This window comes from Nuphar pumila, chromosome 3 (assembly GCF_984573655.1).
Source record: "Nuphar pumila chromosome 3, dmNupPumi1.hap1.1, whole genome shotgun sequence".
In the NCBI taxonomy this organism is placed as follows: domain Eukaryota; kingdom Viridiplantae; phylum Streptophyta; class Magnoliopsida; order Nymphaeales; family Nymphaeaceae; genus Nuphar; species Nuphar pumila.
In genome coordinates, this window is record NC_143251.1 from 118725917 (window position 1) to 118753360 (window position 27444).

Here is a 27444-nt window from a genome sequence, read left to right on the forward strand (position 1 = left end):
AAGTCGCTCACCTGGGTCCAAAGCAGGTCCGACCCGTTGACAACTTTTAGTTAAAATTACCTGAAAAACATAAAAACAAAAGAAAGAAAAAAAAAAGAAAAGAAAAGAAAAGAAAAGAAAAAAAGGTCCACCCGTCTCTCCTGAAGAAATTACTGCCTGCTGCATAATCATTGTATGCAGCTGTGCTGCAGACATACGCGTTCCCGAAATTATTATCCTTCCCTACAGGCTCTCGACTACATGAAAGAAAAATCATAAAAGAAGAAAGCGATGAGGGTAATTTGGTAAATAGGACAACGCCACGATCCGCTAAGACCCTCTTCGGTGTTCCATTCTTCCCTCAAAATCTCCTCCGTTTCTTCGCTCCCTTTCCCCACGATCCCTCCGCACCCACCGGAATCCGGCCACCGACGGGAATATTTCCGGCCATCTACACGCCGCCTCACAGAGAGGTTCCCGCGACGGCGTCGGATTCCGTCGGGGTCGCCGTCAGGAATTGTAGCCCGACCCTTCCACCCTTTCCTCCCCGCCACTCCTCTTCTTCGGCCGCCGCCGCCGCTGGGCGATTCTCTTCCAGAGGTTAGGGTTTCTTCTGCATATCCTCTGGCTTCCGGTCTAGCGTCGGATTCCGTCGGGTTTGCGGGCCGTTCTATCATGCCTAAGGGGTCTAGACACAAATCTCACAGGCAGCACAAACACAGCGTGAAGGATTCGAGAGAGTTGGAGTCCGACGGGGAGGACGTGGCCGAAGAAGGAAACCCTACGGACTCTTCTTCGAGGAAGCCTCGGGACGAGAGTTCAAGAGGAGTTAGGGCTGCGAAGGGCTCAGAGTCCCCGGAGTCTGGCGGGAAGAGGAAGATCGCGGCGCCTTCAGCGGCAGATCTCTTTGCACCAGGGAACGAGGAGTTCTCCGGCCAGTACTTCCCGGCGAAGCGCCGGAAGGATAGGTCAGAGCCAGGTGTGTCGGACCGCTGGAACGGTGAGGTGGAGGGCACTGAGGCTAGGGTTGATAGTTTTAGTGCAGATTCAGACTTTCCCGGGAAGGGAGATAAGGGGGCGAAAGTTAGGGCTTCGGCTGATGTGAAGACTAGAAGCAGTCGGAGGTATGAGGGATCGAGTAAAGAGGAAGAGGCTCAGGTGGAAGCTGAAGAAGGGAAGAAGAGCGGCAGCAAGAGTGATTCTTCATCGTCCAAAAGGAAATCAGACAGGGAGTCAGCAAGGAAGGAAACTCATCAATTGAAGGAGGGAAAGGAGAAGGAAGTTGACAGAAAAGAGATGGCTGTCGTCGTGAGCGAAGTAATCAAGAGTCAGAAACCCCAAAGTGGTAGCGCACAAGAAGAAAGGCCACGTAAGCGGGAATCAGAAAATACAGGTAAGGAATCCTGATGGGTTCCTTTTAATTTATGAATCTCTTTAGTATGCTGCCAACAGGGTTAGAATCTAAACTGCATTATACGTTTTTCATTCAGATCACTTTGGGCGGCAGTTGCTATATGTTTCTGTTAAGCAGTCCCACTAGCAATCCTTCCAGGAAAAAAATGAATGCATTTTTACTGGCGTGAACCGTTATTTGTAGGATTAGAAAACACAGAACAACAAGTCTGAGATATTAGTAGACCGTGACAACATAGGGACGAAAAGTTGCCGCCGCTTATGTATTAAATAAATGCAAAATAGAAAAAGAACATTCTAGTTGGTTGTGAGAGAAAGAGTTCTGGAAGTAACTTCCATTTTTAATTGATACAAGTATTAGCTTTAACTCTCGAAGAACAAAATAAAAGGTTCTATATGTCATTAAAAATGCTTTAGGCAGATATACAAGAGCCTCTGCTGTGTTGCAGACTATAATAGACAGAAAAGAAACGGTCATTTATTCCTGATCAAAATTTTATTGATGTTTAAACCAACTTAATTGGCTAGTATCCATAGGATCATTCCTTCACGCAAATGCAATGAGAATGGTAGCTGAATGAATGTAACATATTCCATAAATATTTTGCAACCTCTGGTTCTCCACTAATAAGTTGCTATCCAATGTTTTCCAATGGCTTGGATCTTGTCAAGGTTAAAACACCATTTAATTTCTTTAATTGGGGTACTGACTAAAAAGACTAGGCGTACTAGTCGGTACCCCAATTAAAAAAAAAACACAAATTATGTAAATACATTGCTAAAATTAATAACAAACATGTATACAATATAAAATCAATCAACAATAAACAATAGACAAAACACATGTCGTCGAACACGGTAAAGGCTAAAGCAATTATATTAAATAACCTGCTCAAAAAAATTAAGAATAAATAAACAATTGAATAAACAAACAATACAACTAACAATGTGAATAAACAATATACAAACAGATTATATATGAATTACACACACACACACACACACACACACACACACACACACACACATATATATATATATATATATATATATATATATATATATATATATATATATATATATATAGCATCTCTTTGTGTGCATGTGAAGTGTGAACTATGAAAAAGATAAGAAAACAAATTATATATGAATTATACACACATATATGTATATATGGGAAAAGTGGTAGGTGCTTGAATATTAGGTACATGACACGTACTTGAACATGCTGGCCGTCTATCGCGCGCTTGATGGACGGCCAGTGTAAAAAAAAAATTTAAAGTAAAAAATGAGTTTTTCTGCCCAAACGAGCAATACTGGCAACAAAAACCATCGCTATTGACCTTTAGCGGCGATTTTTGTCGCCGCTGTTGACTTTTAGTAGCGACTTTTGTCGCCGCTATTGCTTGTTTGGAGGAAAAACTCGTTTTTGATGCTGGCCATCCAAGCGTGCGCTAGGCAGCCAACATGTTCAAGTACGTGTCAAGTACCTAATGCTCAAGCACCTATGCACTATATATATATCTGAAAAACATAAACTATAGCAAAAGCAAGAAGACCGAGAGTGAGACATAGGAATAAGAAGAAAAAAACATGAGAGAGCAAGCCGAGAGAGAGGAAGAAGGATAAAACAGGAAAAAGAAGAAAAAAAGGAAAAAAGAAAAGAGAAGAAGGAAAAAACATGAAGAAAAAAAAGAAGAAAAAACAAGAAGAAGAAAAAAGGAAAAAAGATAAGAGAAGAAAAAAACAGGAAGAAGATGAAAAAAAGGAAAAAAAAATGAAGAAGAAAAAAGGAAAAAGGAAAAGAGAAGAAGAAACAAAAGAAAAAAGGGAGGAGAGAGAAGAAGAAGAAAACTGAGAGACGGATGAAAAGAGAAAACCGAGAGAGAAAGAGTGAGAGAGAGAGAGGGGAAGGGCGCAATGCCCTTCCCCTTTTATATATTGGCTTGGTTGACCACTTGGTCAACTAAGTTAAAAAAGTTGGACAATAATAGGTTTAAAGCCTAGGCGGTAAAATAGGGCCTCACCGCCCAAACCCAAAAGCCCAGGTGGTGGGGCTGCACTTAGGCTGCCTAGGCGCCACCTTTGACAACGAAGGGAACAATGCCGGAAGTGGAACAATGAAAACATTTTTATTTTAAAAAGTATAGGAAATGTGTTGCAATTTAAGATTTATTCTTCTATCTATTTAACGTAGGTCAATTGTGGCTTGATATTATAGGAATCACAAGGAATTAATTAGAGTTACCAGAAGCTTCTTATATAGGTGGGAAGCACATTTCTTAGAAATCGCTTTGGAAGCGCAATACTTCTTGCTTACGAAACTTGATGGGAATCTCAATTCTCTTAGGCTTCTCCTATACTCCCCACACACTTCATCCATGATTCATACATGCTTTGTATTCGTCTTCTCACCTTTATTTTCGTGTTTTCTATGTGCTTCCTTTTACACTTCCCACTCACTTCTCATGTGCTTTCTCTAAATTGGTAACCATCATTTTTAGATTTTGACTCATTTAATACTTACATTAAAAGATCATGAAATTTAAGAATAGTCATTTTTTATTTTAGTTTTTATTCACCTTTTATTCAATTCCCATTTCGCTTCCAATTCGATTTTCATATCGCTTCCTTTTCAATTCTCATTTCATTTTCAAATCGAATCTTTGCTTCTCACTTCATATAAATTTTAAAATGCCTCACTTCTCGTATTGTTTCCTGCTTCCGCTTCCTAGTTTAGCAACCTTGGAATTAATTATTGGAAGTAAACACATCTAATTCTCATGTAAAAGATTTGGTGTGCTTCCCATGATAAAGGAACCAAGTTTTGGAAACACTTGGCTTCCAGCTTCTTTAGCTTTTGGAGCGGTTTCTTAGGAAGTGACCTTAAGATAGGTAGAAGCTTTTATAGGCATGGTCTCATTAGTACCCAAGACAGGAGGGGGGAATTAGAAGGAATTGGATGAGTATTGGTGCAAGTTATGTTCCATATATAAGCAGTGTCTGGTGTGGACCATGTGGTAATGATGATGATCCCAGTTTGAATGTTGAAGCACATCTAAAGATGTTCATGATTTTGGTTTGAAGTGGTAGATTTTTCTTATTGTTCCATGTAGCAGTTTACCAGTACTATAACAAAATATGTAATGTAAAAGGAATTTCAGAAGGTGCAACATAGGTGGGAACACTGGCGTAGCTAGGATTCATGTGAGGGGGGGGGGGGGTGCAAACAGGGGTGTAGAAAAAAAAATTGGTGCGATAGTCGGGGTTTCGGGGGCAGCACCCCCGATTTTTTTTTTGAGATAACAAAAATGGCTACAATTATTAATAAAAATCTATTTCATATGGACAAATCAAACTATTTGCTGCAGTCAGGGCTGGGCTAGGACTGGGCTAAAAAAATGGATAAAAATCTATTTCATATGGAATCAGGGCTGGGCTAGGACTGGGCTTTAAAAAAAAATCAACTGTTTCAGGAGGCAGGACTGGGCTACAGCCCAGTCCTGCCCCCCCCAGCTCCGCCTCTGGGTGGGAATATTGCAGTTTCTGAACATTGGCACAGAAGACCATATCATTAGGGTCTTTGTATATATAATATGTTGGCTTCTTGCTTACAGATTAAGATTTGAGTTGCCAATTATTTCCTAATTTATATGTCGTTGTGCCTGTCATATGCCTACTTTGCTGATGCGGTATTCTTATTACACTTTGTACAGTTAAAACTTAAAATGACCCAGTTGTTTTCCAAAAGTGTGCGATGGTGCAGCTGATTGTGCATGTTCTGCACATTCATGCATAATTAACATAATACATGCACACACACACACACACACACACACACTTCGGTCCTCTAAAATATAAATAAAAACTATGGGAAGTAACAGTACATTTTACAATATCATATAATACCCATATGTGTCAGCACCTTGAACCACCTTACATGAACACCAAGAAGTAATAATGACAATATGGGTTTCTGGGCATCTCAAAATACTGATATTACATATTACTCAACCAGTTGCTGGAGTTTTATATTTATTTAAAATTTCTGATTTGCTTACAATTTGATCTCTTGCTTTCTTCTCTTACTCCAGCTCTGGGCTGCTATATCCCAACAGTGTAATTGGATGTGAGTGTGCTTTTTGTTGTATTTACCAGTTTATCCCAAGGTTGCCAAACTAGGAAGCGAAAATGGGAAACGAAACAGGAAGCGAAAGCGAGAAGCAATGCATTTTAAAATGTATAGGAAGCTGGAAGTGAGGAATTAAAAAAAAACAATATAAGAATTGAATGAGAATCGAAATGAAACACAAATAAAAACTAAAATAAAATTGATTATTCTTAAATTTCATGATTTTTTAGTATAAGAATTAAATTTTTAACAAAATCTAAAAATGATGACTCCCAATTTAGAGAAAGCACATGGAAGTGAGTGAAAAGCGTGAGAGGAAACACATAAAAAACATGAAAAGTAAAGTGAAAGAACATATAAGAAGAATAAATGAAGCTTATGGAAAGCGTAGGAGAAACGTTGGAGAATTAAGATTCTCATCAAGTTTCGGAAGCGAGGAGTATCGTGCTTCCAAAGCGAGTTTTTGGGAAGTGAGCTTCCCACGTGTCTAAGTAGCTTCCGGTAACTCTGGTTTATCCTCATTGTATTATATGAGGCTACTTTTATAGGCTGCAGCTAGGGCTGCACAGGAGCTGAACTGAGTGGACCTTATAGCTTGGCTTGATTGAGTTTGGCTTGACAATTGACATGTAATGTTCCAGCCGCTGTTCAAGTTCATAGTTCTCTTTCCTTTTATGAAGCCATGGGTTTTAACTTTTAAGCTTGCGGCCTTATACTTACAAGTCCAGCCTAATATGTGCTAGGCTATGGAGTCCCTGCTTGTGTTGAATGCTTACAGTATTCTTGATATATGCTATACTAAAATTGTCAAGCGGCTCGGGCCTGAGCTTGGCTTGTTGGTAGTCTATTTGATTGTGCTGGGAAACCCAATAAACTGGGATTCCCCTAATAGGTCTAGAGAATGGAACTATGGCACTACCGTAGTTTTAAAACCCAGTGATTCATCACTCGGCTCGTCCATGATTGACTCGTGACTCGGCCCGGTCAACCCAGTGACTCGGCTGGGTCTTGTTAACTTTATATTTTATATAAAATATGTAAATATATGTATATACTATGTATATTTTATAGTATATTACTAATATATTGTATGTAATATGCATTATATGATATTTTTATAATATATTTAATGTATAGTTTTATTAATATATGTATAACCATCTTTTTATGTGTAATATACATTTATTTATATTATATTTCATATAATATATGTATCTGTATACAAAATATATTATATATATATACACATACAACTCAGCTGAGTCATGCTAAAACTCGGCTGAGTCAGCCCATGACTCATCCCAGTTTTGTTCATTTCTGGGTCATTCACTGGTTTGACCCAGTAAATGACCGAGTCAACCGAGTCACTGGGTTGACTTGGCAAGTTTTGAACTATGGGCACTACTGGGCATGAGCCAGACCTTCCAAAGCTAGAGGGTCTTTCTTCTTTTATCCAAATAAGCCAATTTATTTGGGACCTGAAAGTCTATTTTTTTCGTATTGAAAGGACAATGGCTTGTCAATGTGTTTTCATGTTGAGAATTCTTGTAGATGAAGAGATGTCAAAGAGGCTTATCACTCTTAAACAAATCCTCTTACATCTTTATACAAATGCTTGTTGATAAGGACTTTTTGCAGTCCAGAAGTTCAAATTGTTGATCTATCAGTAAAGATTGCTTAGAACTAATAGTACAGTATATAATGTGTCTTTTGTGCTGATACACTATCCAAGCATTGTTAGTATATAATGTGTATTTTGTGCTGATCCAAGAAATCACTCCTGCTACAAAGCTGGAAGAAGCAAGATGTGAAAGATATTGTTGAATAGGTGTTTTTTTTTCCAGATAATAAATTCTGATTCATGGTACGATTTCAGGCTTGACTTGAAAAAGAACTACCAGGAGAAAGATTTCCCATTCCCTAGCTGGAAATTTGTGTGTGCTCTCCTACACATGCACAGAAGATTATGGCTAGTTGGACTTATACTTGGGGATGGACCTAGTTGAACTATGTGTCTCATGCTAGGCCTGAACCTGCACCCAACTGATTCAAATGCAGTTCCTTTGGGGTTGAAGGAACCTTGGACTTCACCCTTTTTCACCCTTAATAGCTGCTGTGCCATGTCTTTAGTGCAACTCTAACCTTCTAAGCAGGCCATGATACGATATTGGCTGTGCTTACTACATGCTGCAGGATTTGCGTTGGTTCCATATTCCGCAGATGATACTTTTCTTTTCGGAGGGTTTAGGTGTGTAACTATGGAAACACAAATTTCCATTGTAACTTGACTATTTTCTATATGAAATTTGGCTCGAGGAAATGTTCCTTGCCATTTTAGTGCATATGTTAACTTATCAGCATCTCATTCATTTATCTTGGATTGCCAATCCAAGAGTGATTATCCTAGCTGGTATTACTGGGATTTGAGTCCTTTTATTCATCAGTTCCATTAATCATAAAAGATCCAGAAAATGTCTTTATCTTTCTGGCATCATTTCTGTTGCTCCCACTGGGTTGACAATATATTTCTTCTTAGTGTTCAAGTGTGTAACGTGAAGTAGATGCTGCTTTAAAATCCTATCTTTGAAGATGTTCACAAATATTGGTGGTGTTGATTGAAAAGGAGCCAAAGCTAGTAGTGAGCGCATCCCAAAAATTGGGCATTTACTTTCTTCATGACTTCCAGGCTTGAAAAGGAATGTGAAGTAAGGGTTTCCCTGTTTCTGATGCTTGGAAAGATATATACGACATTATGATAAACTTTATTTTTTTTACTGTTTTCATTTATTGATCCCATGGATACAATTGTGATGATGGTTAATAAAAGATATTGACAGACAATCTTTATTTGAGCCTTGGTAGAAAAATGTCCGTGTTGGGCCTGCCCTGCTTTGGTTCCACGGTTCCTCTTCAAGGGAGTGCATTCAGTGGAGATGTTCCATAATGTCCTGCCTAGCTGGCTGAAGCATCCCAGGTCATCTGGGAGAATGCTTCCGTTTCTGGTGGATATTGACCCCACAACCACCACCACTAACTCCCTTCCTACTGCTACAGCTGATACTTCTGCTGCTGCTGCTAACATGGTTGGCAATTTCTTTTTTTAATATATACTGGATAACCACATGTCACGTTGGGCTGCATAGCAGCCTGCTGACCTTGTGATTTGGCCAGTCGGAGGTTTGACTTTTACTTCTAAAAGGTAGCTGGAGTGAAAGTCATCATCCCCATCTAAATGGCTTTTCTTGGAGTGGTGGTTGTGCTTTTTTTTTTTAATGTTAAAACTAGAATGAGAGAGCATTTGATGAGTGTTGGTGCTGTAGAAACTTGAAACTTATTCCGAGTAGCTTTTATGTTCCATCTAGATGAATAATGGTATCCATACCATCTCTCTCTCTCTCTCACTCTCTCACACACACACACATACACACTCTTGGCCAGACTTCGGATTGGTTCTATTGGCCTAAGGTTTCAAACAGGGGATGAAGCCTGGCTCCTTGTACCTGGCCCTCTAACAAAAGCAAGTTGCGGGGAGGGGGGGGAGGGTATGCAGGGTACTTAAGCTGCTTGTTCCTAAGTTGGACATGCTTCCATTTCAATGGCACAGGCTGACAGGAAACATAGTAAAAGGGTCAACCAATTTTAAGTCACTTGGGCAACCTTTTGCCAAGTCACTGCACCTTGTTTGTTAGACTCATAGGGTTCAGCAATTTACCCATGTCTAGTCCTATACAATAGATCAAGGTGGACCATAGAACGTGTTGACCCAATCTGTTGACATAATTTCTCCATATGAGCAAATCACATAATACTTGAAGATCTAGCTTCATAAGTTGAAATAAAGGCTTGGCTTGACATAAATCAGCTGAACTGAGTGAAGAACTATGCACTATTTCATTGGAGATGGCTACAAATTGGTGAACCATTTATTTAGAGATTGTGATATATATTTTTAATCTGGTCGTCTGCTTGCTCAACAAACGGCATTATCTTCGCCATCAATGATCTTAACATATTTTGGAAGCTAGCAGGTGGTTGTGCTTTGACTTTTGAAATGTCAGTCTTCATCATCTTGGTAGAACCATAGCATGACATGGAAGAAGACATTGAGACATGTTTGTTACATGAAACAGGAAAAAATGCCCAATGGTGCAATGACCAAGTGGCTGGACATTTCCTGGGTTTCATGAAAGTTGAGCTTTATTTTCTCTTTGGCACTCTTGGTGCTATTGTGCATCTTTTTTCTTTCAAAGCAAAATAATCCTGTTTTGGTAAGAAAAGAATTATCATCAGCTATGGCATTTGATGCACTATCAATTGAGCTATTCTATTATTTCTTAGCTTCTTTGTAGAAGTTTTTGTCAATATTTTGAGCAATGTTGTACGTATCGTACTCTATCATTCGATATGGTACGATACATATCATTACTATTTAGAATATTGATATGAAGTTGTATCGTACGGTATCATATGATATGTGGTGTATCGTACGTTACAGGGTCAACACTCTTAAAAAATGACCAAATCATAATTTTTCAGTTTTGGGTTTTAAAGACCTCGTGAAGGTCGACTCCCTAATTTGTGTAGAAGCCATTAAACAGGTATCCACACACTCTAGGACTCGTGAGAGCGATTTTGGGAGTCGATCCATGCACAAGGGAGAGCGATTTTGCGGTTTGCTAAAGTAAATCTGCATTTCCCTATTTTTTTTTTGCCTTAGGGGGTGCTGACCCCCTATAACCCGCTGTCGTGAAAATTAGAGATTTATATCATGGTAGAAGCCAGGCTCCCCACTTCTCCAACAAAGATGACTTCAGATGATCCGGCATGGCAATGAAACACTCAAGTAATGAGTGGAAACTGATTGAAAATCGAGTACCGCTATTGCCATAATATTTTTGTTTATATAATATGAAAGTATAAGTCTTGTAACATGTTCTTAATTGCAAGATATTTAATATTTTGTATTGTTCTTGTGAGATATCTATGCAGTATTATCTATGATTCTATATTAGTTGATGTTTGATGATGTCTTGTGCAGCTCATAGAGACATGAATGTTTCATATGTGATTTTATGGTTGCATTTTTTGCAATTCATCATTGTTTCATGTGATATGATTTTTTTAGAATTTTTGCTATTTTTTATGATTTTCTTGATTTTTTTAGATTTTTTGATATTTTTTATTAAAAATTTACGATACGATATGATACGGTCTTAATTTGGGCCCGACCGATACGAGTAATGGTACGATACTTACAACCTTGATTTTGAGTATAGCATGATTTGTTGTGGTAAGCTCAAAAACATAAAATCCTGATAAAAAATTGAATAAATTCAGAATATCTTATTTTCAAAATATCATGATTTTAATATGATCGTAGTATTTTTATTACTTTATACTTTTTATACAAATCCATTTTCATTTTTATATTTTTATGTATTTGCCCAATATTTATGAGAAAGCAAAAATTTTTTATCTCCTAAGTTACCCTTGCCAAGAGAAACCTGAGAATGATATTTGTGATGGTGCTTTGCTTCCTTATCCAACTGAATCTTGGCTGTCTGACCCACACTTAAGTCAGTTGGCTCTGGGGTGGTGAGATAAGGTCTGACCAAGGCTGTTGATATGTGCCTTCCACTTTTTCTTTTTTATTTCTTGTGATTATGCTGTTTGTGAGTTGCAATGGTGTATTCAATTGTTCCCGACTTGTATGATGCCCTTATGCAGTTTCTTTGTACAAAGATTATCTGTATTTGAATTCAACTGTCTTGTTTTTCTCCATGTGGTGTGACCTACACATGTTCTTTCTCTTGTTTTGTGCTTTGCACATCTCTTATGTCAGAGTTACCTTTTAGATTTTTCTGTCATCTGTTCAAGGACTTTTTTTATTGCACATCATTTGTTTCTACTGTACTTTTGACATTTTCAACTTATGCTGTTCTCGTAGTTGATAAATGATTTGCTTGAAATTCACAAATTATACTGTTCTCGTTGTTAGTGACTCTTAGAAATTCTCATGAATATTGCATGCTAATGTAGGTGTTGGATTGGTTGGGCATCATAAACTTATGATTGCCACCTCTAGTTTTTTTTTCCTTTTTTTACTTACAGTTATTTGAATATCTTGAGCTGTGTGCGTGTGCATGCAGCTTGTGTTGGGATATTTGACATAGACGTCACTACCCTTGTTTACAAATGGGTTCCTCATATCCTCTAATTTGTAGAATTGTCCTGTTGAATATTTGTAACGATCACTTGTCTTGTTAAGCTACTCTTTACATCCCTGTGATTGTTTGCATGTTTACAGAATGGCAGTTAAAAGATGAGTTACGGAATCCAGAGCTAGAGAAAGAACTTGAAAAAAGGATTAGGAGGAGAGATGGATCTGGGGACAAAGAAAAATGGCAGGAGGATGTTAGAGATAGTGATGGTAGACGCTTGTCTTCTCGTGAGGATCGTGTTAAAAATGGTAGGTATAAAGATGAAAGACACACAAATGCACGATACAGAGATAAGTACCGAGAAGATATTGACAGAGACCATAGATATCGAGATGATAAACATCGAGAGGAGCGCTCTTCACGAGATCATACTGTTGACAGGTCTGATGAGAAGCACTTTAGAGATGAAAGTAGATCGTCAGGAAGCCATCATAAGAAAAACAAGCCTGACAGTGATAGAGATGGTAGTCCTAACATGGACAGAAGCATTAGGTCGAAAGAGAGCCGGGTGAGGCGAAGGTCATCTGATAATAATGAAGATCATAGTGATGCTAAAGGCAGAGCTATCAAGGAACCCAATGCTGACTTGGTGTTCAAAGCTCTGAACAGCAGTCGGCCAGTCAATTTGTCTGAGAAGGGAAGGCCTGACACCCATTATATTCGATCTGACATTGATGCTGGTCTTAGCAAAAGCCAACAGAAGAGTTCCCCAAGCACCAGCAGACGCACATCCAAAGATCAGCACATGTATATGTACATCCCTTTTTGTTTGATTAGCATTTGACAATACTGGATACTGATAATATGTCCTTGTTCCTTTGGTTATTTTTTCTTTTTCCTTTTTCCACCCTTGTTTTCTGTTAGCATGGTAAATGGGCTAATGTTGGATTGTTCTGATTAATTCGATATTGAGCTCCCGTTCTTTTGTTATGGTTATGCTCTAGTGAGTTTGTTTCATCTACAATTCGATTATTAAGCTGACATTTTTACTACATTTTTTGTGCTGTTTCAAGATAGTATTTTATTTGTTGAAGCCCATGATGTTACTTTTTCCCCTAGCCAGACATTTATGGCATTTCTTTTTTGATTGTTATCTTTTTGCTTAATCCATACTTCAACCTTCATTGAAAACGATACAGGATGATGTGGCCCAATTTTCCAGCTAGTGAATATTTGTTAGATCATCTTTGTATCGTTTTCATTGAAGCTGAAGTATGGTTTGCATATGCAATCTAAGGTTCTTTTTCTTTTTTGCTTATATATTTTTGTTGAAATGATAAAAGTAAAACAAGAATATTTGTTAAATAAATGAAATGGGTATAATGGTAGAGCTGTTGAGATTCTTGAGGTGGTCTTCCACACTCAAGTAAACCATGTAACATAGAAGAGTGAAGTGCAGGAAGCCTCGGCCCCTGTAGAATGTGGGTGACTTTATAAACCTTCCTTCCATGGGAAACTTTATAATCCTTCCATTTTCCTTAGTATAATCATGATTTAATCTGCTAGTGTGTTTGTAAACATCATTGAGCTGTTCCTACTGATCTGAACATCTTATTTATTGGATAAGTGTAATTATTCTTTTTAATACACTTGCATTACTAACTTTGCATGAGATGCAATGATCCTATCATTTGAAGTGCTAGATAAAGTGATCTGTGAGCTTGTACACTTTCTGTTTCCTGGTGTTGTAGATTCTTGGCCATTGTGTTGTGATGATGTATTATGGTTGCATTGTCAATAGAATTGATGGCATATATATATATATATATAAGTGAGAGAGATGAAAAAAGTACAGAAAATATAACACATAATACACACACACAATAGGAAATAAACATGCATGTGGAAGCACCTAGCACTAGCATTTTGAAGCACGTTTGTTACTAGACCAGGGTTAATAGCAATAGCTATAAATAATTCTCCTACCTTATGTAAATATTGTATGAACTTGATTGATCATTAAAAATTTCGAACACAAAGCTGCATTACCATTATCAACTAGGTGGACGAGCACCAGACTTGATTGCAGTAAAGCAATATGGATTGGAAGAGATCTGAATTTCTCTGAGCTTGCTAAGGAGGTCACTGTCTGGTTGAATTTTGATTTTGTTTGCCATGGTGAATCATAATACAATTTGCTATTCACTGGAGAAATGGCTTGCAGTGTAGTGGTAGACACATCAAAATGTTCTTAAAGTACCCTCTCCAAGATTATGCATAGCACACAGTTTTTTTATTTGCGGTAGAGTAGGATTCCAATGCAAGTTCTAAGTCTAGAGCAGTGTTGCCAGTCGGGGAAGCGGGAGCTGGAAGCGATTCGGGAAGCAGAAGCGGAAAGCGAGACACTTCCAAAATTTTATGAAGCAAAAAGCGTAGGACGACTCAGAAGCAAACCGAGAATCGTCTCGGAAGTGACCTAGGAAGCGAACCGAAAGCGACCTAGGAAGCGAGGGAGAAGCGAAAAAAGAGAAAAAAGTAAGAAAATAAAAAAAAAACACAAAAAATGAAAAAATAAGGGGAAACGAGGGGAAGCCATGTCTCGCGCTTCCGAAACGCCCCATATGCTATGGCGCTTCCGGTAACCCTGGTCTAGAGAAACAAGCAGGTGATTGAAGTGCAAGGTCAGTCTGCAACATCAGTAGTTTGTTGAGATATATTATGCTTCTTTTCTCAGTAATGAGAATTTTCCAATAACATATAACTATGATTAATAAGTAATTTGAACATTTCTAACTTGCCCTTACGGATGTTGGCTATGTTCATTTAGGGGTCGATAATGGTGACTGAATAGCACACTTGAGTTTGACCCTTGACATGCTTGAATGCTTGATAATCCAGTATATTACTGCTGATGGATAAAATTTGTGCACAAAACTTTGACCCTTGACACTCTTAGTTCTGTATATATCTTCTGGATGTGGAGTTTGTGGTGCTGATTAGGACCGTTTGTGGTAAATAGGAAGTTGTGATGTTGTTAGGTATATGTTTTTGCACTGCTGATGGCATTTGCTAGTAGTCACTTTGGATGGTTTTAGAATTAGCTAGAGATATGGGCACATGTATTAGTGCTAGCCACATTTTTGGAGTAAGTGAATAAATTATGTGTCCACAAATACACACATATGCATGTCTGCGTGCATGCCTGCATCTGTGTGTGCATTAGCTCACACGTTTTTATTTTCATCTTACATCTAACGGTTGAGATCCTATGTTAGTGCCTTGTGTTATTCTGCACCATTAATGGTACAATAAATATCTCATCAGCATGCTTCATATTGCGAACCTACTAGTTATAAATGTTAGTAATTCCTCTTAAAATTTGCTAACTAATAAATGCATAGTTTAAAATTCCAGCAAGCTGGCCTGGTGACCTGTCCAAGTCAAAACTGCTGCCCCCTTATTGGGTCAACCAAGTTGGTTGACCTGGTCTGCACTGCCTTCACATTTCAATTATCAGAGTATTAATTACATATGATTATCATTGTCTGCAAGAATTGTGTGTTTTTTTGGAGAAGAGTTTTTTTGAAGGCAAGAATTGTGTGTTGAGGCAGAGTTTTACTTGTTTTATTGGTCTATGAACTTATTTTCATGTTAACTTTCATTAAGATACAAAACTCTAGGTTTTGATACTGTTATGTTTTATTATTTTAGATACACTGTGATTTATTTTGCAGCGAAAATCTTAATTAGTTTGTCACTAGCACAAGTTCACAACTACGTTATCATTTCATGACAGGTGATTGTGGAATTATAGAGTTTATGGAAGTGATCAGTTGATCAATGTTTGATGTACTAGTTTAGTGATGCAAGAATGTGATGAATCTACTTTTAATAATTCATATCTTTTAATACTTAGATACTAGATTGTTACCTAATTTAAAGTTAATTTGCTTTGATGTCATAGACATTTTCTATCCATTATATACATGTTTTACCTTTTATATATTATATTTCTCATATTTTTATATCTAAGATAAAGGTTAGCAAACCCCAACCAAGTCATTTGGTTGTCCCAGCTGCATCCCTTGCCAACAGTGAACGAGTGATTCACGAGTCGCTGGGTTTTAGACTATGAATAAAATGCATAAGGGTAGAAAACTTGGTTGACTTGTGAGCCTCCACTAAATGCAGTGGACGTCAACCACATGGTAGATCTAGTTTACCTCTATTGGGACGGATTTTTAATGCTCGATTTACCATCCTAAATCCAGCTTATAGTCCGAGCTACTTGTTATCACAGACTCTTCATGAAATGGCTCTTATGCTTATTTAACTGTAGAAACAGGTAAAAGCATAATGAGTTTGTCATGGAACTGTGGTTTGCTTTCTGGATAGGTTTTGAATAACAATTCTCTTTATTTATTGCCCTAAATATCAGCAAAAATATTATTCATTTTTTTATTTGAAAAAGTGTATCAATAACTTATTAATATAGGAGTAGCATTCCAGCCTAGTATGTGTTGAAGTCTGGTGACTCATAGGCTGGAACACCTTATATCATCATTTCTAGTTCACTTATCCTGGACATGCTTGATTGCACCTCTCTTGCAGCAGTTGCAATTTCTGATCACTATCTGTTGTACTGAAGTGTTGGTCTTTTTCTGTTTTACTTCTAGGCATGGTTCAAAGCAAGCAGACTCATCTTACACTGAATCCCCCTCAGTGGGAAAATCCCGGTGGACTGCTTCTCCTGGCCCAAGAGAACCTGTCAATGTTTCTTCTATTGCTGAGAGGGTTTCTGAACCTCAATCTAGAGATAGGGGAAAGCTGAAGCATGTTGGCCATGCAGATGAATCTGCTTTGGGAGATGTTGCTTCACGGTCTGACAATGAGATGGCCACTTTTCTCAGTCCAGTTGGAAGATCTCCAAGATCAGACAATCGAACTTCATCTGTTCTGTTGAGCAATAAATCCCCTTCGCCGGCAACATATGAGCATCGCCATTCAAGTAGTAGTAGCAGGCGCAGTCTTGAGCTAGATGAACCAAGGCATGCACGCAACAGTTCTAAGAATGTTATTCGTTCTCGAGATCTTTTGTCAAATGAAGATCGGGGTCCAGAGTCACCTCTGGATAAACCATCTATGGATTTTCCACATTCTGACACACTTAATGGTGATGGAATTCCCCTGATCTCATCCTTAAATAGAACTTCTAACAATTCTGGCAATTCTTTTAGTCTGCTTCCTCCTCCGCATCCTCTTAGGCATGGTGTTGACTCTCCTTCTGTGTTGGCCTCATCAGAGGAGGACTCAAGATCTCAGGCAGGTGGTAAGTTTAATGGTCGCTACAAAAGGAGCACTGATCTTGGCTCAGGAAGAGGGCAACAAGGAAATGCTTGGAAAGGCGGCATCTCAAGCTGGACTGGACCTGTTGCAAATAACTTCATCCCATTTCAACCACCAGTTGGCCCTGCCCCTGCTGGATTCCACACAATGCTCCCCCAGTTTCAGGCCTCACCAGTTTTTGGTGTCCGACCATCTATGGAATTGAATCATGCTGGTCTTTCTTATCACATGCATGATGGTGACAGATTTTCTGGTCATGTGCGTCCCTTTGGGTGGCGGAATCCCGGAGATGATTCATGTGCACCTCATGTTCCGACTCATCTACATGGATGGGATGCTGGTGGCACTTTTGGAGATGAATCTCACCTCTATGGAAGGCCAGACTGGGATCAAAATAGATATATGGTTGGTAGCCGGGGTTGGGAAATGAATGCTGAAATGTTGAAAGGACAAAATGGTGGCGTGACGAAGGATGTTCCTGCTCAGAAGGAGCTAGAATTTCATGGACGGTTACCAGCTGAGGAATCATCTTGGCCTGGACAAGGTGGTCAGCGACAGCGCCCTGAACGGCAACGACCAGAACGTTTTCCAGCTGAAAGCATAGAAATCAAGCCATCAGAAGATCCCCCTGCAACTAAGGTTTGCTCTGAAGCTCCTGCCAGACCTGTCCGCACAAAGGAACCAGAGCAAAAGATATCAAGGATGAATATTTCTTATTACCTATCTAAGCTTGATATCTCTGGTGATCTTGCTGGTCCAGACTTGTATGAGAAGTGCATGCAGGTGATAGGCCCAAAAGGGGATGCAGCAGGAGGTGGCTCTGCGAGGCCTCAAGGGCCTTTGTTGGAAACACCCATACATCTTGAGGTATTACAAATTCTTTAATTTGTTCATGAAAGAGCAGCAACCTGATCGTAGCTGCGATGGCTGGACTACACAGCATGATTTTTAAGTTTGGTCGCATTAACCTATATGCATCTCATTCAGAGATGAGTTTTTAAAGTGATGAGGAACATGACCTCATCATCTTGGTTTACCCTACGTGGATTCCAAAATAGTTCAAGAATTTTTTTATTTTGATGAAAGTACTGTCTGCTTAATTGTCTTGTTGAGTTATTTAATGCCTTGTAGGCCATTAATCGTTTATGTTCCTTGTGTATGACAGGCTGCTCCTGAAACTGGAAAAGTGTTTAACAAGCATGGCCCGGTAGCCTCATTCTTCCCTGCAACAACTAATGCCCTTTTTGAGGTAAGAGTGTGCGCTTGTTTGTTGTGATACTTTTTTGTTTCTTTTCTTTTATTGATGAATCCCACTTTTCTCACATGGAAAATGAAAATATATTAGGCTATATTGGACCTTGGTGAAAGAATGTTTTTGGTTGGTAATGGAAATTATTTCTGCTGCGCCGTGCGGAAAATTTTCAGTTCTAACCCAATGTGACAGATCTAGTAACAGCCTTCACATAAGGAAAACATAATGGCAATTTTTTTTATCTAGATATTTGTTTCTTTATTTGCAGAGAGCCATGTCGCTGTATAGGAAGCAGAAAGAACAAAGGAAAATCAAGACGACTCCATTTTCAACTGGTGGATTGGAATCAAAGAAGGATTGTCCGTCTTCTGATGCTGATATTCTAGACTCTTGTAATCAACCTGAATGCTGCTCACAGGCTCTCAACCCTCCTAATGGTATTGAGCGAGTAAACAAGTCTCGCTCTTGTGAAGGTGATGATGCTTCTGCCACTGCAATGGAGCAAGGCGAGGCCCATGAAACGGGAATTGCTTTAGATGCTTCTGGCCCAGATAGTCGCAATGCTAAGTGCCAGGACGATCCCTTACCTGATCCTATGGGGGATCTTTGTGCATCTGGTGCAAATGAAAGTTCATCTTCCAGGCACAGCAACCAAGTAGAGATCAATGAGCCAGTTTGTGAGGCTTTGATGTCAGATTTGATTGGATGTAGGGTAAAATTAAGTCGGATACATAATTCTTCCGAAAGTACACATTAAGACAATTTCTAATCCATGTTTTGAAAATGCAATTTTCATCAAATATGATCATGCTTTGTTGTTCGAGTCTTCTGCTTTGTCTGCCAAACTGCTCTCTCTCTCTCTCTACACCCCCACCCCCCGCCTTAGGTAGCAAAATCTATACCATATTGTTAACCAAATTTATTGTGGATACTGATGAGCAGCTGCGCAAGATGCTTTCTTGTGTTTGCACCGCAGGGCGTCTCCTCTCTGCTGGTGGGAAAGTTTGTCTGATGGCATTACTGGTTAGTTATCTCTTCTTATTCCATTTATTTCTTTGGTCTCTTGGATTTTATTCCTTGTGTCTAATTTACAAGTTTGGGATTTGAGGGAGAAGGTTAGGAGGGAAAAGGTAGTGTTGAGGGAGACAGGCAAAGGCCTTGGCTATTTTATTCTCTAAGTTGTCCATTTCATTTATTCATGAAATTATGGTCACAGGTGTTTGAAAAGCCAACCACATAGCTTCAAAACTTATATATATATATATATATATATATATATATATATATATATATATATATATATATAAAATGTATGAAAATGAATACTTACAAAATGGGCATGGTGCCAAATGAAACATGCAATTGGATTTTGAGTGTTTTTTCAAAATTCCAACCGTACAGGTGATTTCTTGGAGCATTTGATTCTGCTGCATGGATATATTTTTATAGTCTTAAAAATCAACCGCCTACAATTGTAATAAATTTTTGAGACTCCAAATACCATTTTTTCTATCTAAAATGCATGATACAAGTGATTTCTAGTAAATCAATCATGCTGAACACATCTATGGGGTCAGAATTAAAAAAAAAACACCAAAAATCTATTAGCATGTCTCCATTTTGCAGGTTTTCATTTTTCATCTATATATAGAGAGAAATGGGTAGGTGTAAAATTGATACGTGTTTTTTTTCCGCAGTTCTGAACCCCTAAATGTGTTGGCATGGTCGATTTAGGAGGCATTCACACCTGGATCATGTGTTTTCGATAAAAAGTGATATTTGGAGCTTAAAAAATTTACAAAGATTTTGGTCCATTGATATGTGGAACCTTATAAAAGCCCACCCATGTGTCGGAATCGAACACTTCAAAAGCCGATTCTTATAAAATCAATTACCCATCATTTCTCACCTACCCATTACTCTCTCTCTCTCTCTTTATATATATATATATATATATATATATATATATATATATATATATATATATATATATAGATAGAGAGAGAGAGAGAGAGAGAGAGAGAGAGAGAGAGAGAGAGAGATGATGGTCCAGTGCTGGATGGTCTAAACCGTCCAAACAAAGTAAGAACTTTTGATGGATTTCAGTGGGACAATCCTCTCTCTCTCTCTCTCAGCCCCACCCATATGCCCGACCTGCACCTTTGTCAATCGACCCTCCCACTGCCTCTCTCGGTCACCTTTGCCTTCCAGTGCCAGCATAGATCCACTAGCATGTCGCTGCCTGGTGATCAGGCGGTGAGCCAGTCGCCAGCATTCTTTTCTTTTTTTTATGCTGCCTCTCTCTTGGTCGGTTCCACTGCTGGTGGGTGGCCATTGGCAGCCTGCTGCTAGGTGGATGGTGGCTGACCACTGCAGCCTGTCGGCTGCATGTTGCATGGCCAGCCACCCTCAAACAAACAACCCAAAGAAAAGCGGGAAGAGTGGGGTGGAACCGACCACAAGAGGCTGGCAAGGAGGGCATAAGGGAGTGGTGGGACAGCTACTAGCCGTTGGGTCATCCAGTGGCTGGCTGGGGGGATGCCGGGGTGGTGGTGTGTAGCACAGAGATGGAAGGCTAAATTGTTGGAGAGAGAGAGAGCAGTTTAAATTGATCTGGACCGTCCCAGTGCTGAACGTTTCCTCTCTCTCTCTCTCTCTCTCTCTCTCTCTCTCTCTCTCTCTATATATATATATATATATATATATATATATATATATATATATATATATATATATATATAGTCACTAGAATATAAGAACTAATGTGCGAACCAAGATTTTCATGGATTTTTTTTCTCTTGAATCTAACCTAGATGTGATCTACATGCTTGGTTTTATAAGAACCGGCTCTTGAATCATCTGATTTTGATGCATAAACTTGATTTTGAAGGTTTTAAAATCAATGACTCATAATCTTCATAAATATTTCAGCAATCAAAAATTACATTTTTTATAAAAAATACATGATCAAATGGTTGATTCTTAGCAAGCTCACCATGCCAAGAACAACCTCATGCCTGGATTTGCAAAAAAAGTGCTGAAAATGCCTATATTTTTAGTTCTCATATTTTAGTGGCTATATATATATATATAAACATTGTTTTATGACGTAGACCAGGGTTAAACCACATCCATGTGGATAAGGCCATAAGCAAATTAAGATTGTCATGTAGGATAGCTCATGTTCCGTTGATTATGCTGTGTTTATGCAAGGGCATAGCATTTACTACCCTCGTGTGTAATGAACCCCTTAGTTGGAACTCATATGAAGAGATTGTTTTGACCAAATCTGACCTCATGAATGTGTTCAGCATTGTAGGAATCAACCCTTGAATTATAGTTCTTTGAAGTAGATTTTTTTTAGGTTTTAAAATTTGATACATTGTAGGCTGTTGATTTTTTAACTCATAAAATCTGACATATGTCCGAAAAACATGATTGAAAGGTCATTTTCTACTAAACTTAATATGTAGATAACATCTGAAGGCTTAGATATGCAAAAAATTGAATAAAAAATATTACAATTTCCCCCCACAAGGGTATCAAACATTGACACGCATCAGCCAATTCAGGTTCCCTGCCAACCAGCCTATTCAGACCCGGTTAAGCTGTAACAAGCTGAATTAGCCCACTACGGCTTGAATTGGGGCTGAATCGTTTCTTACCTTTTTTCGGCTTTGTTGGAAAACGAAAATAAAAGAAAAAACATTATTTTAAATAGACAGTTCAAAATGATTCAATTTGAGCCACTTGGATTCAAAAGCAGATTCTGATTACATTGTCTGGGTTACTATTACAAATGTCATTTTTTAAAATAATTTTTAGATATTTTTTTTCTAATTGGACCTTATGAATGTGATCTATAAGGTTAGTTTAGTAGAGATTGAGCTTTGAATCACATGACATGTAAGCAGGTTTTTAAGAGCTTAAAATTAATGGTCATAATGCAGTAAAATTTTATGGCTTAAAAAATCATACTTTTAAATCGAAATAAAATGATCCAACGTATGCGTTTTGGACAGCCAAGTTTTTCACATTGTTTAATACCTATTTGCCTAAGATCCCTCATGTACAAAGAGATACAAGACCCTTTTGTACGTATTTTCTTTTTCGTATAAGTTCTTGCAGAGATACATGTCACAGGCTTATTTTAGAAGCCACGTGCGGCACCTGGCAACCCAACCAGGTCAGCCTTCCGAGTTCAGAAAGCACGCAAACACCCCTCACAAGGGTGTCCAATCACATCCGAGCATACACAATCTCAAAGAGAGCAGCAAAGAGAGAGAGAGAGATAGCAGCATAGACAAAGAAAACAACTTCCATTCATAAGTTGGAAATTACAAAGGGGGAGAGCAAGAGAGAGAGGGGGGGGGGGGGGGGGAGGGACCCGTTACTTTTCTTGGTTAACGGGGGATCTTAGGCCAAAGGCCATTTATAGTGCACCCCTAGAGGTCCTAAGAGATATTTACATCAGGTAAGGAAGAATCAACATGGCAGGGTGGAACACACTCCCCCGCCCAAACTGGCGCCGTCCTCGGTGCCATCTTTTTTCTGATAGTCTTCGATTGCTTGCTGAAACTGATGAATATTTCGTGGAGTCTCCCAACTGGCATCACTCACTGGTAGACCTTTCCATTTCACCAGATACTTCTTCACTTCTCCAAGATAGTTATGAACATGATCAATGATAAAATCAACTTCCCGTGAAACTGGCACTGTTGTAGAGGGGGCTCGTTGAGGAATAGGAGCCCGTTGAGGCAGACTGCGACTAAGATCTTCTTCATCTTCGTGGAATGGCTTCAGATTGCATACATGAAAGACAGGATGTACCTGAAAGCTGGGAGGGAGGTCTAGTCTATAAGCTAGCTTGCCGATTCTCTGAACAATGGGGAAGGGTCCATCATACTTTCGAATGAGTCCCCGGTGGTGCCCTCGAAATATAGCTGTCCTCTCAGGGTATAATTTGACCAACACTTTCTCCCCAACTTGGAATTCAACGGCCCGTCGTCCCTGATCTGCCCACTTATTCATTCGCTTATCTGCTTTGTGTAGGAATGCCTTTGCTAGTTGTGTCTGATCATGCCAGTTCTTAACAAAATTGTAGGCAAAGGGCGCCTTTCCTCGACCTCGAGCAGCTAAGGAGTGCGGTGTCTGAGGCTGCTGTCCTGTCACAATCTCGAAGGGACTATGCCCTGATGATTCACTCTTTTGAAGATTATAGCAGAACTGAGCTATATCGAGTAGATCCTTCCAATTCTTCTGATTAGCATTCACAAAGTGTCTCAAGTAGTCCTCCAACATCCCGTTAATACGTTCGGTCTGGCCATCAGTTTGGGGATGAAAACTAGTAGAGAAGTGCAATTCGGATCCCAACAACCGAAAGACTTCTCTCCAAAATTTACCTGTGAACCGAGCATCTCGATCACTAATAATGCTCTCTGGAATTCCCCAATACTTCACAACATGCTTCACAAAGAGTTGAGCCGTGTCCTCTGCCGAACAATGATTTGGGCCTGGCGCGAATGTTGCATATTTTGAAAATCTATCAACCACGACAAAGATGATACTGCATCCCTCAACTGTTGGTAAGCTGATAATAAAATCCACCGAGATACTTTTCCAAGGTCGACTCGGCACAGGTAGCGGCTCCAACAATCCTGCTGTCTTCTGATTCATGGCCTTGTCCTGCTGACAAACCAAGCAGGTGCGCACGTACCCATCTATGTCGTCGCGCATCTGCGGCCAGTAGTAAACTCGCTCTATCAAGGCAAAGGTTCTCTCTTGAACTGGGTGACCAGCCCATAGGGAGTCATGGCACTCCTTCAATATTTCTCGTCACAGGGCCCCCCACCGGAGTACATAAACTCGACCCCCAACTATCATCAACAATCTATCTTGTTCCCAAAATCGCCTGGTTTTCCCCTCTTTCACCAGAGAAAGCAGCTGTCGCGCCATGGGATCCTTCCGTAAGCCCTCCCAAATTCTATCAAGGAGGTCACTTCGAGGTCCAGTACTTCTACTAGCATCTTCCAACAAGGCCGCCAGTCCAGCCTTCCTACTCAAGGCATCCACCACTACATTAGTCCTTCCAGGTTTATACTCTAAAACCATGTCAAATTCTGCTAGAAACCATGTCACAGGCTTATTTTGGAAGCCACGTGCGGCACCTGGCAACCCAACCAAGTCAGCCTTCCGAGTTCAGAAAGCACGCAAACACCCCTCACAAGGGTGTCCAATCACATCCGAGCATACACAATCTCAAAGAGAGTAGCAAAGAGAGAGAGATAGCAGCATAGACAAAGAAAACAACTTCCATTCATAAGTTGGAAATTACAAAGGGGGAGAGCGAGAGAGAGGGGGGGGGGGGGGAGGGACCCGTTACTTTTCTTGGTTAACGGGGGATCTTAGGCCAAAGGCCATTTATAGTGCACCCGTAGAGGTCCTAAGAGGTATTTACATCAGGTAAGGAGGATTCAACATGGCAGGGTGGAACATACAAGACCCTTTTGTACATATTTTCTTTTTCCTATAAGTTCTTGCATTCTTACTCTCTTGCTCTCTGCCTTCTTTCTCTTTATGTGATTATATGCGTGTGTGCTAGTCTTACTGTGCATGTACGTCCTTTGAGTGACTGCTTGCACGCATTCACAATGCACTTGAGAGGCCAACCTTTGATGTTGGAGAGCACCAGGATGACTCACAGGGCCCTTCACTTTTAAGCCAATGACAAAGTGGTACTAGAGCCTTGTCGAAGTTGGGAAAGGGACCCAACAGCCAGTGTCGAGCGAGCCGACGACAATCATTGATCATTTCTTCGATTGAACCACCTTTCAAGGAAATTTGCAATCATAAGCAAAAAGAGTCTACTTTAGAGAGTTAGGTTCCTCCCGAAGAAGAGTTCATGGTGGATGACTATGTGGAAACTCTGGTAAATGATGTTGCCTATCTGACAAATATTATGACCAACGTGGAGTTGTTGATTCATGATGCAAACATTGCTTTTTTGACTCTTGATCATGAGATCAAGTCTGCAGTAGAATGAGTGAAAGACTCTGTAGACAATCAGACTATCGAAGAAATGGTCAAGGTCCACAGAAAGAATGACCAACTAGAGAGACGATTAAGAATTGTCTCAGCTGGAGGAAATGTGGCACATGGGACTGGCCTCGTATCAAGTTGTTTGAATCTACAAAGTACATGGGTACTCGCAATTCGAAAGACCTAGAGAACTTTATTTACTTGATAGGGTAATACCTTGATGCTGCCAGAGTCAAGAAGGAAGTCTATAGATTGCAGACCTCAACAATGTACCTTGCAGATGATGCAATGCTGTTGTGGAGATGCCGCCTTGGTGATGTTGGGCATGATCTCGTTGTGGTTAATTCGTGAGATGACCTGAAGCAAGAATTGCACAATCATTTCTTACCAAAGTTGATGTCATTGAAGCGAACTGAGCCAGTTCATCACTATGTTAAGGATTTCACCTCGTTAATATTGGACATCGAGGATATGATCGATAAAGACTGTAAGTACCACTTCATGTATGGACTATACATGGTTTGACTGTTACGGAGCTAAATCGACAAGATCCTCCACATCTCGCTTCAACAATTGTTGCTAAGCGATTAACTAAGATTGATCGATACAACACAACATTTCAAGGTAGATTATTCATAAATGATCATAACAACATGGTGATAACTAGCAGAATTATGGCCAACATGATGGACAAAACAACAACCTGCACATAAATAACAACTACAAAAGGCAAAAATATCATCATAGTGACTGTTATCACTGTCACGATAATCACTGGGCGAATGAGTATCACAACAGGAATCACAATCAAGGAAATACAAAGAACCACTAGCCCATAGATGCGAATGTCGTTCAAGCTGAATAAGGGCATGCTGCTGTAGAAGCGTCGACTATAGGAGTTGTGCATATGATAAACACAATGAAGGTGACACCTACCGTCGAACCACCCGTAAGCAAATAACTGATGTACTTGGAAGTCCTTTTGAATGTGAGACTTACCAACACCTTGGTAGACACAGTTGCCACACACAACTTTGTTTCTCTTGAAGAAGCAAAGCGGTTGAAATTACATTGAGAAAAGGATAGCTAGATGGAAGCGATCAACTCTGAAGCCAAGTCTATATACGGGGTTATCTGTGGTGTGCCAATACACATTCTGATATAGTATGGAAATACCACATTTTCTGTAGCTCCGATGAATGATTTTAAGGTTATCCTTGGAATGGAATTCGTAAGAAGCAACAAGGCGTTGTTGATGCTTCATCTGAACACTGTTCGTTTTGATGATGAAAAACAACTTTGGATGATTGCCACACTGCCTATAGAGAAAATTGAGAGTGTTTAGTGTCCACACTCCAACTGAAGAAAGGTCTGAAGAGGGGGTGGCGCGACCTTCCTTGTGATGATCTAATTAATGGAAGAAGTATGACATGTTGTTGATGTATCATGGGCCTTATTATCTGTATTGAAGGAGTTTAGTGATGTGATGCATATCAAATTGTCGAAGAAGTTACCTTAGCGGTGTGAGGCAAACCACTAGGTTGAGTTGGTTCAGAGTGCACGACCACTTACGATGGTACCGTGCTCATGGCAATTGTTGAGCTAGCAAAATTGTGGGAGCAACTGCATGTCATACTTGAAGATGCGATTATTTAACCATCCAAAGCACCCTTTGGAGCGCCCGTGTTGTTTCAAGCAAAGCGTGATGGGTCGAAGAGCTTGTGTGTTGACTACCGAGCATTGAACAAATTGATGATAAAGAACAAGTATATGCATAGACATGTTTTATAAGCTTGGACAAGCCTGAATCTTCTCGAAGTTAGATTTGGGATCATGTTATTGGTAGGTAAGAATTGATCAGGGAGATGAAACTATGACCATCTCTGTGATACTCTGAGGCATTTGAGTTCCTCGTGATGTCATTTGACTTAATGAACATGTCTGTAACCTTCTGTATCCTAATGAATAATATATTCTAACTGCTCCTTGTTAAGTTCATCGTGGTTTACCTGAACGATACAATTGTGTATGACAACTTGATGGATGAGCATATTCAATACCTTAAGATTGTATTTCAGACTCTAAATGATAACAAGATGTACGTTAAGCAAGAGAAGTGTCTA

General features: G+C 39.5%; 1 protein-coding gene across 2 annotated transcripts; it reads left to right on the forward strand.

Annotated features, from left to right (window-relative positions):
- Window positions 1-221: 221 nt before the first annotated feature.
- On the forward strand, window positions 222-19083 carry LOC149843453 (uncharacterized). 2 transcript variants are annotated; one of them, XM_089999817.1, is made up of 6 exons: window positions 222-1372; window positions 11832-12492; window positions 16362-16858; window positions 16988-17898; window positions 18197-18280; window positions 18552-19083. In XM_089999817.1, exons 1-6 carry the CDS (start codon window positions 655-657, stop codon window positions 19038-19040), a joined length of 3360 nt encoding a protein of 1119 aa, XP_089855943.1. In that variant the 5' UTR covers window positions 222-654; the 3' UTR covers window positions 19041-19083. The 2 variants fall into 2 exon arrangements, with proteins under 2 accessions (XP_089855943.1, XP_089855942.1); XM_089999816.1 differs by having other exon boundaries at window positions 16362-17898.
- The last annotated feature ends 8361 nt before the right edge of the window (window positions 19084-27444 follow it).

Coding starts and splice junctions, on each gene's coding strand:
- LOC149843453 (XM_089999816.1), top strand. CDS start 655: ATGCCTAAGGGGTCTAGACACAAATCTCACAGGCAGCACAAACACAGC. Junction 12,493..16,361: donor ACATCCAAAGATCAGCACAT/GTATATGTACAT, acceptor TTTTACTTCTAG/GCATGGTTCAAAGCAAGCAG. Junction 17,899..18,196: donor AAACACCCATACATCTTGAG/GTATTACAAATT, acceptor TGTGTATGACAG/GCTGCTCCTGAAACTGGAAA.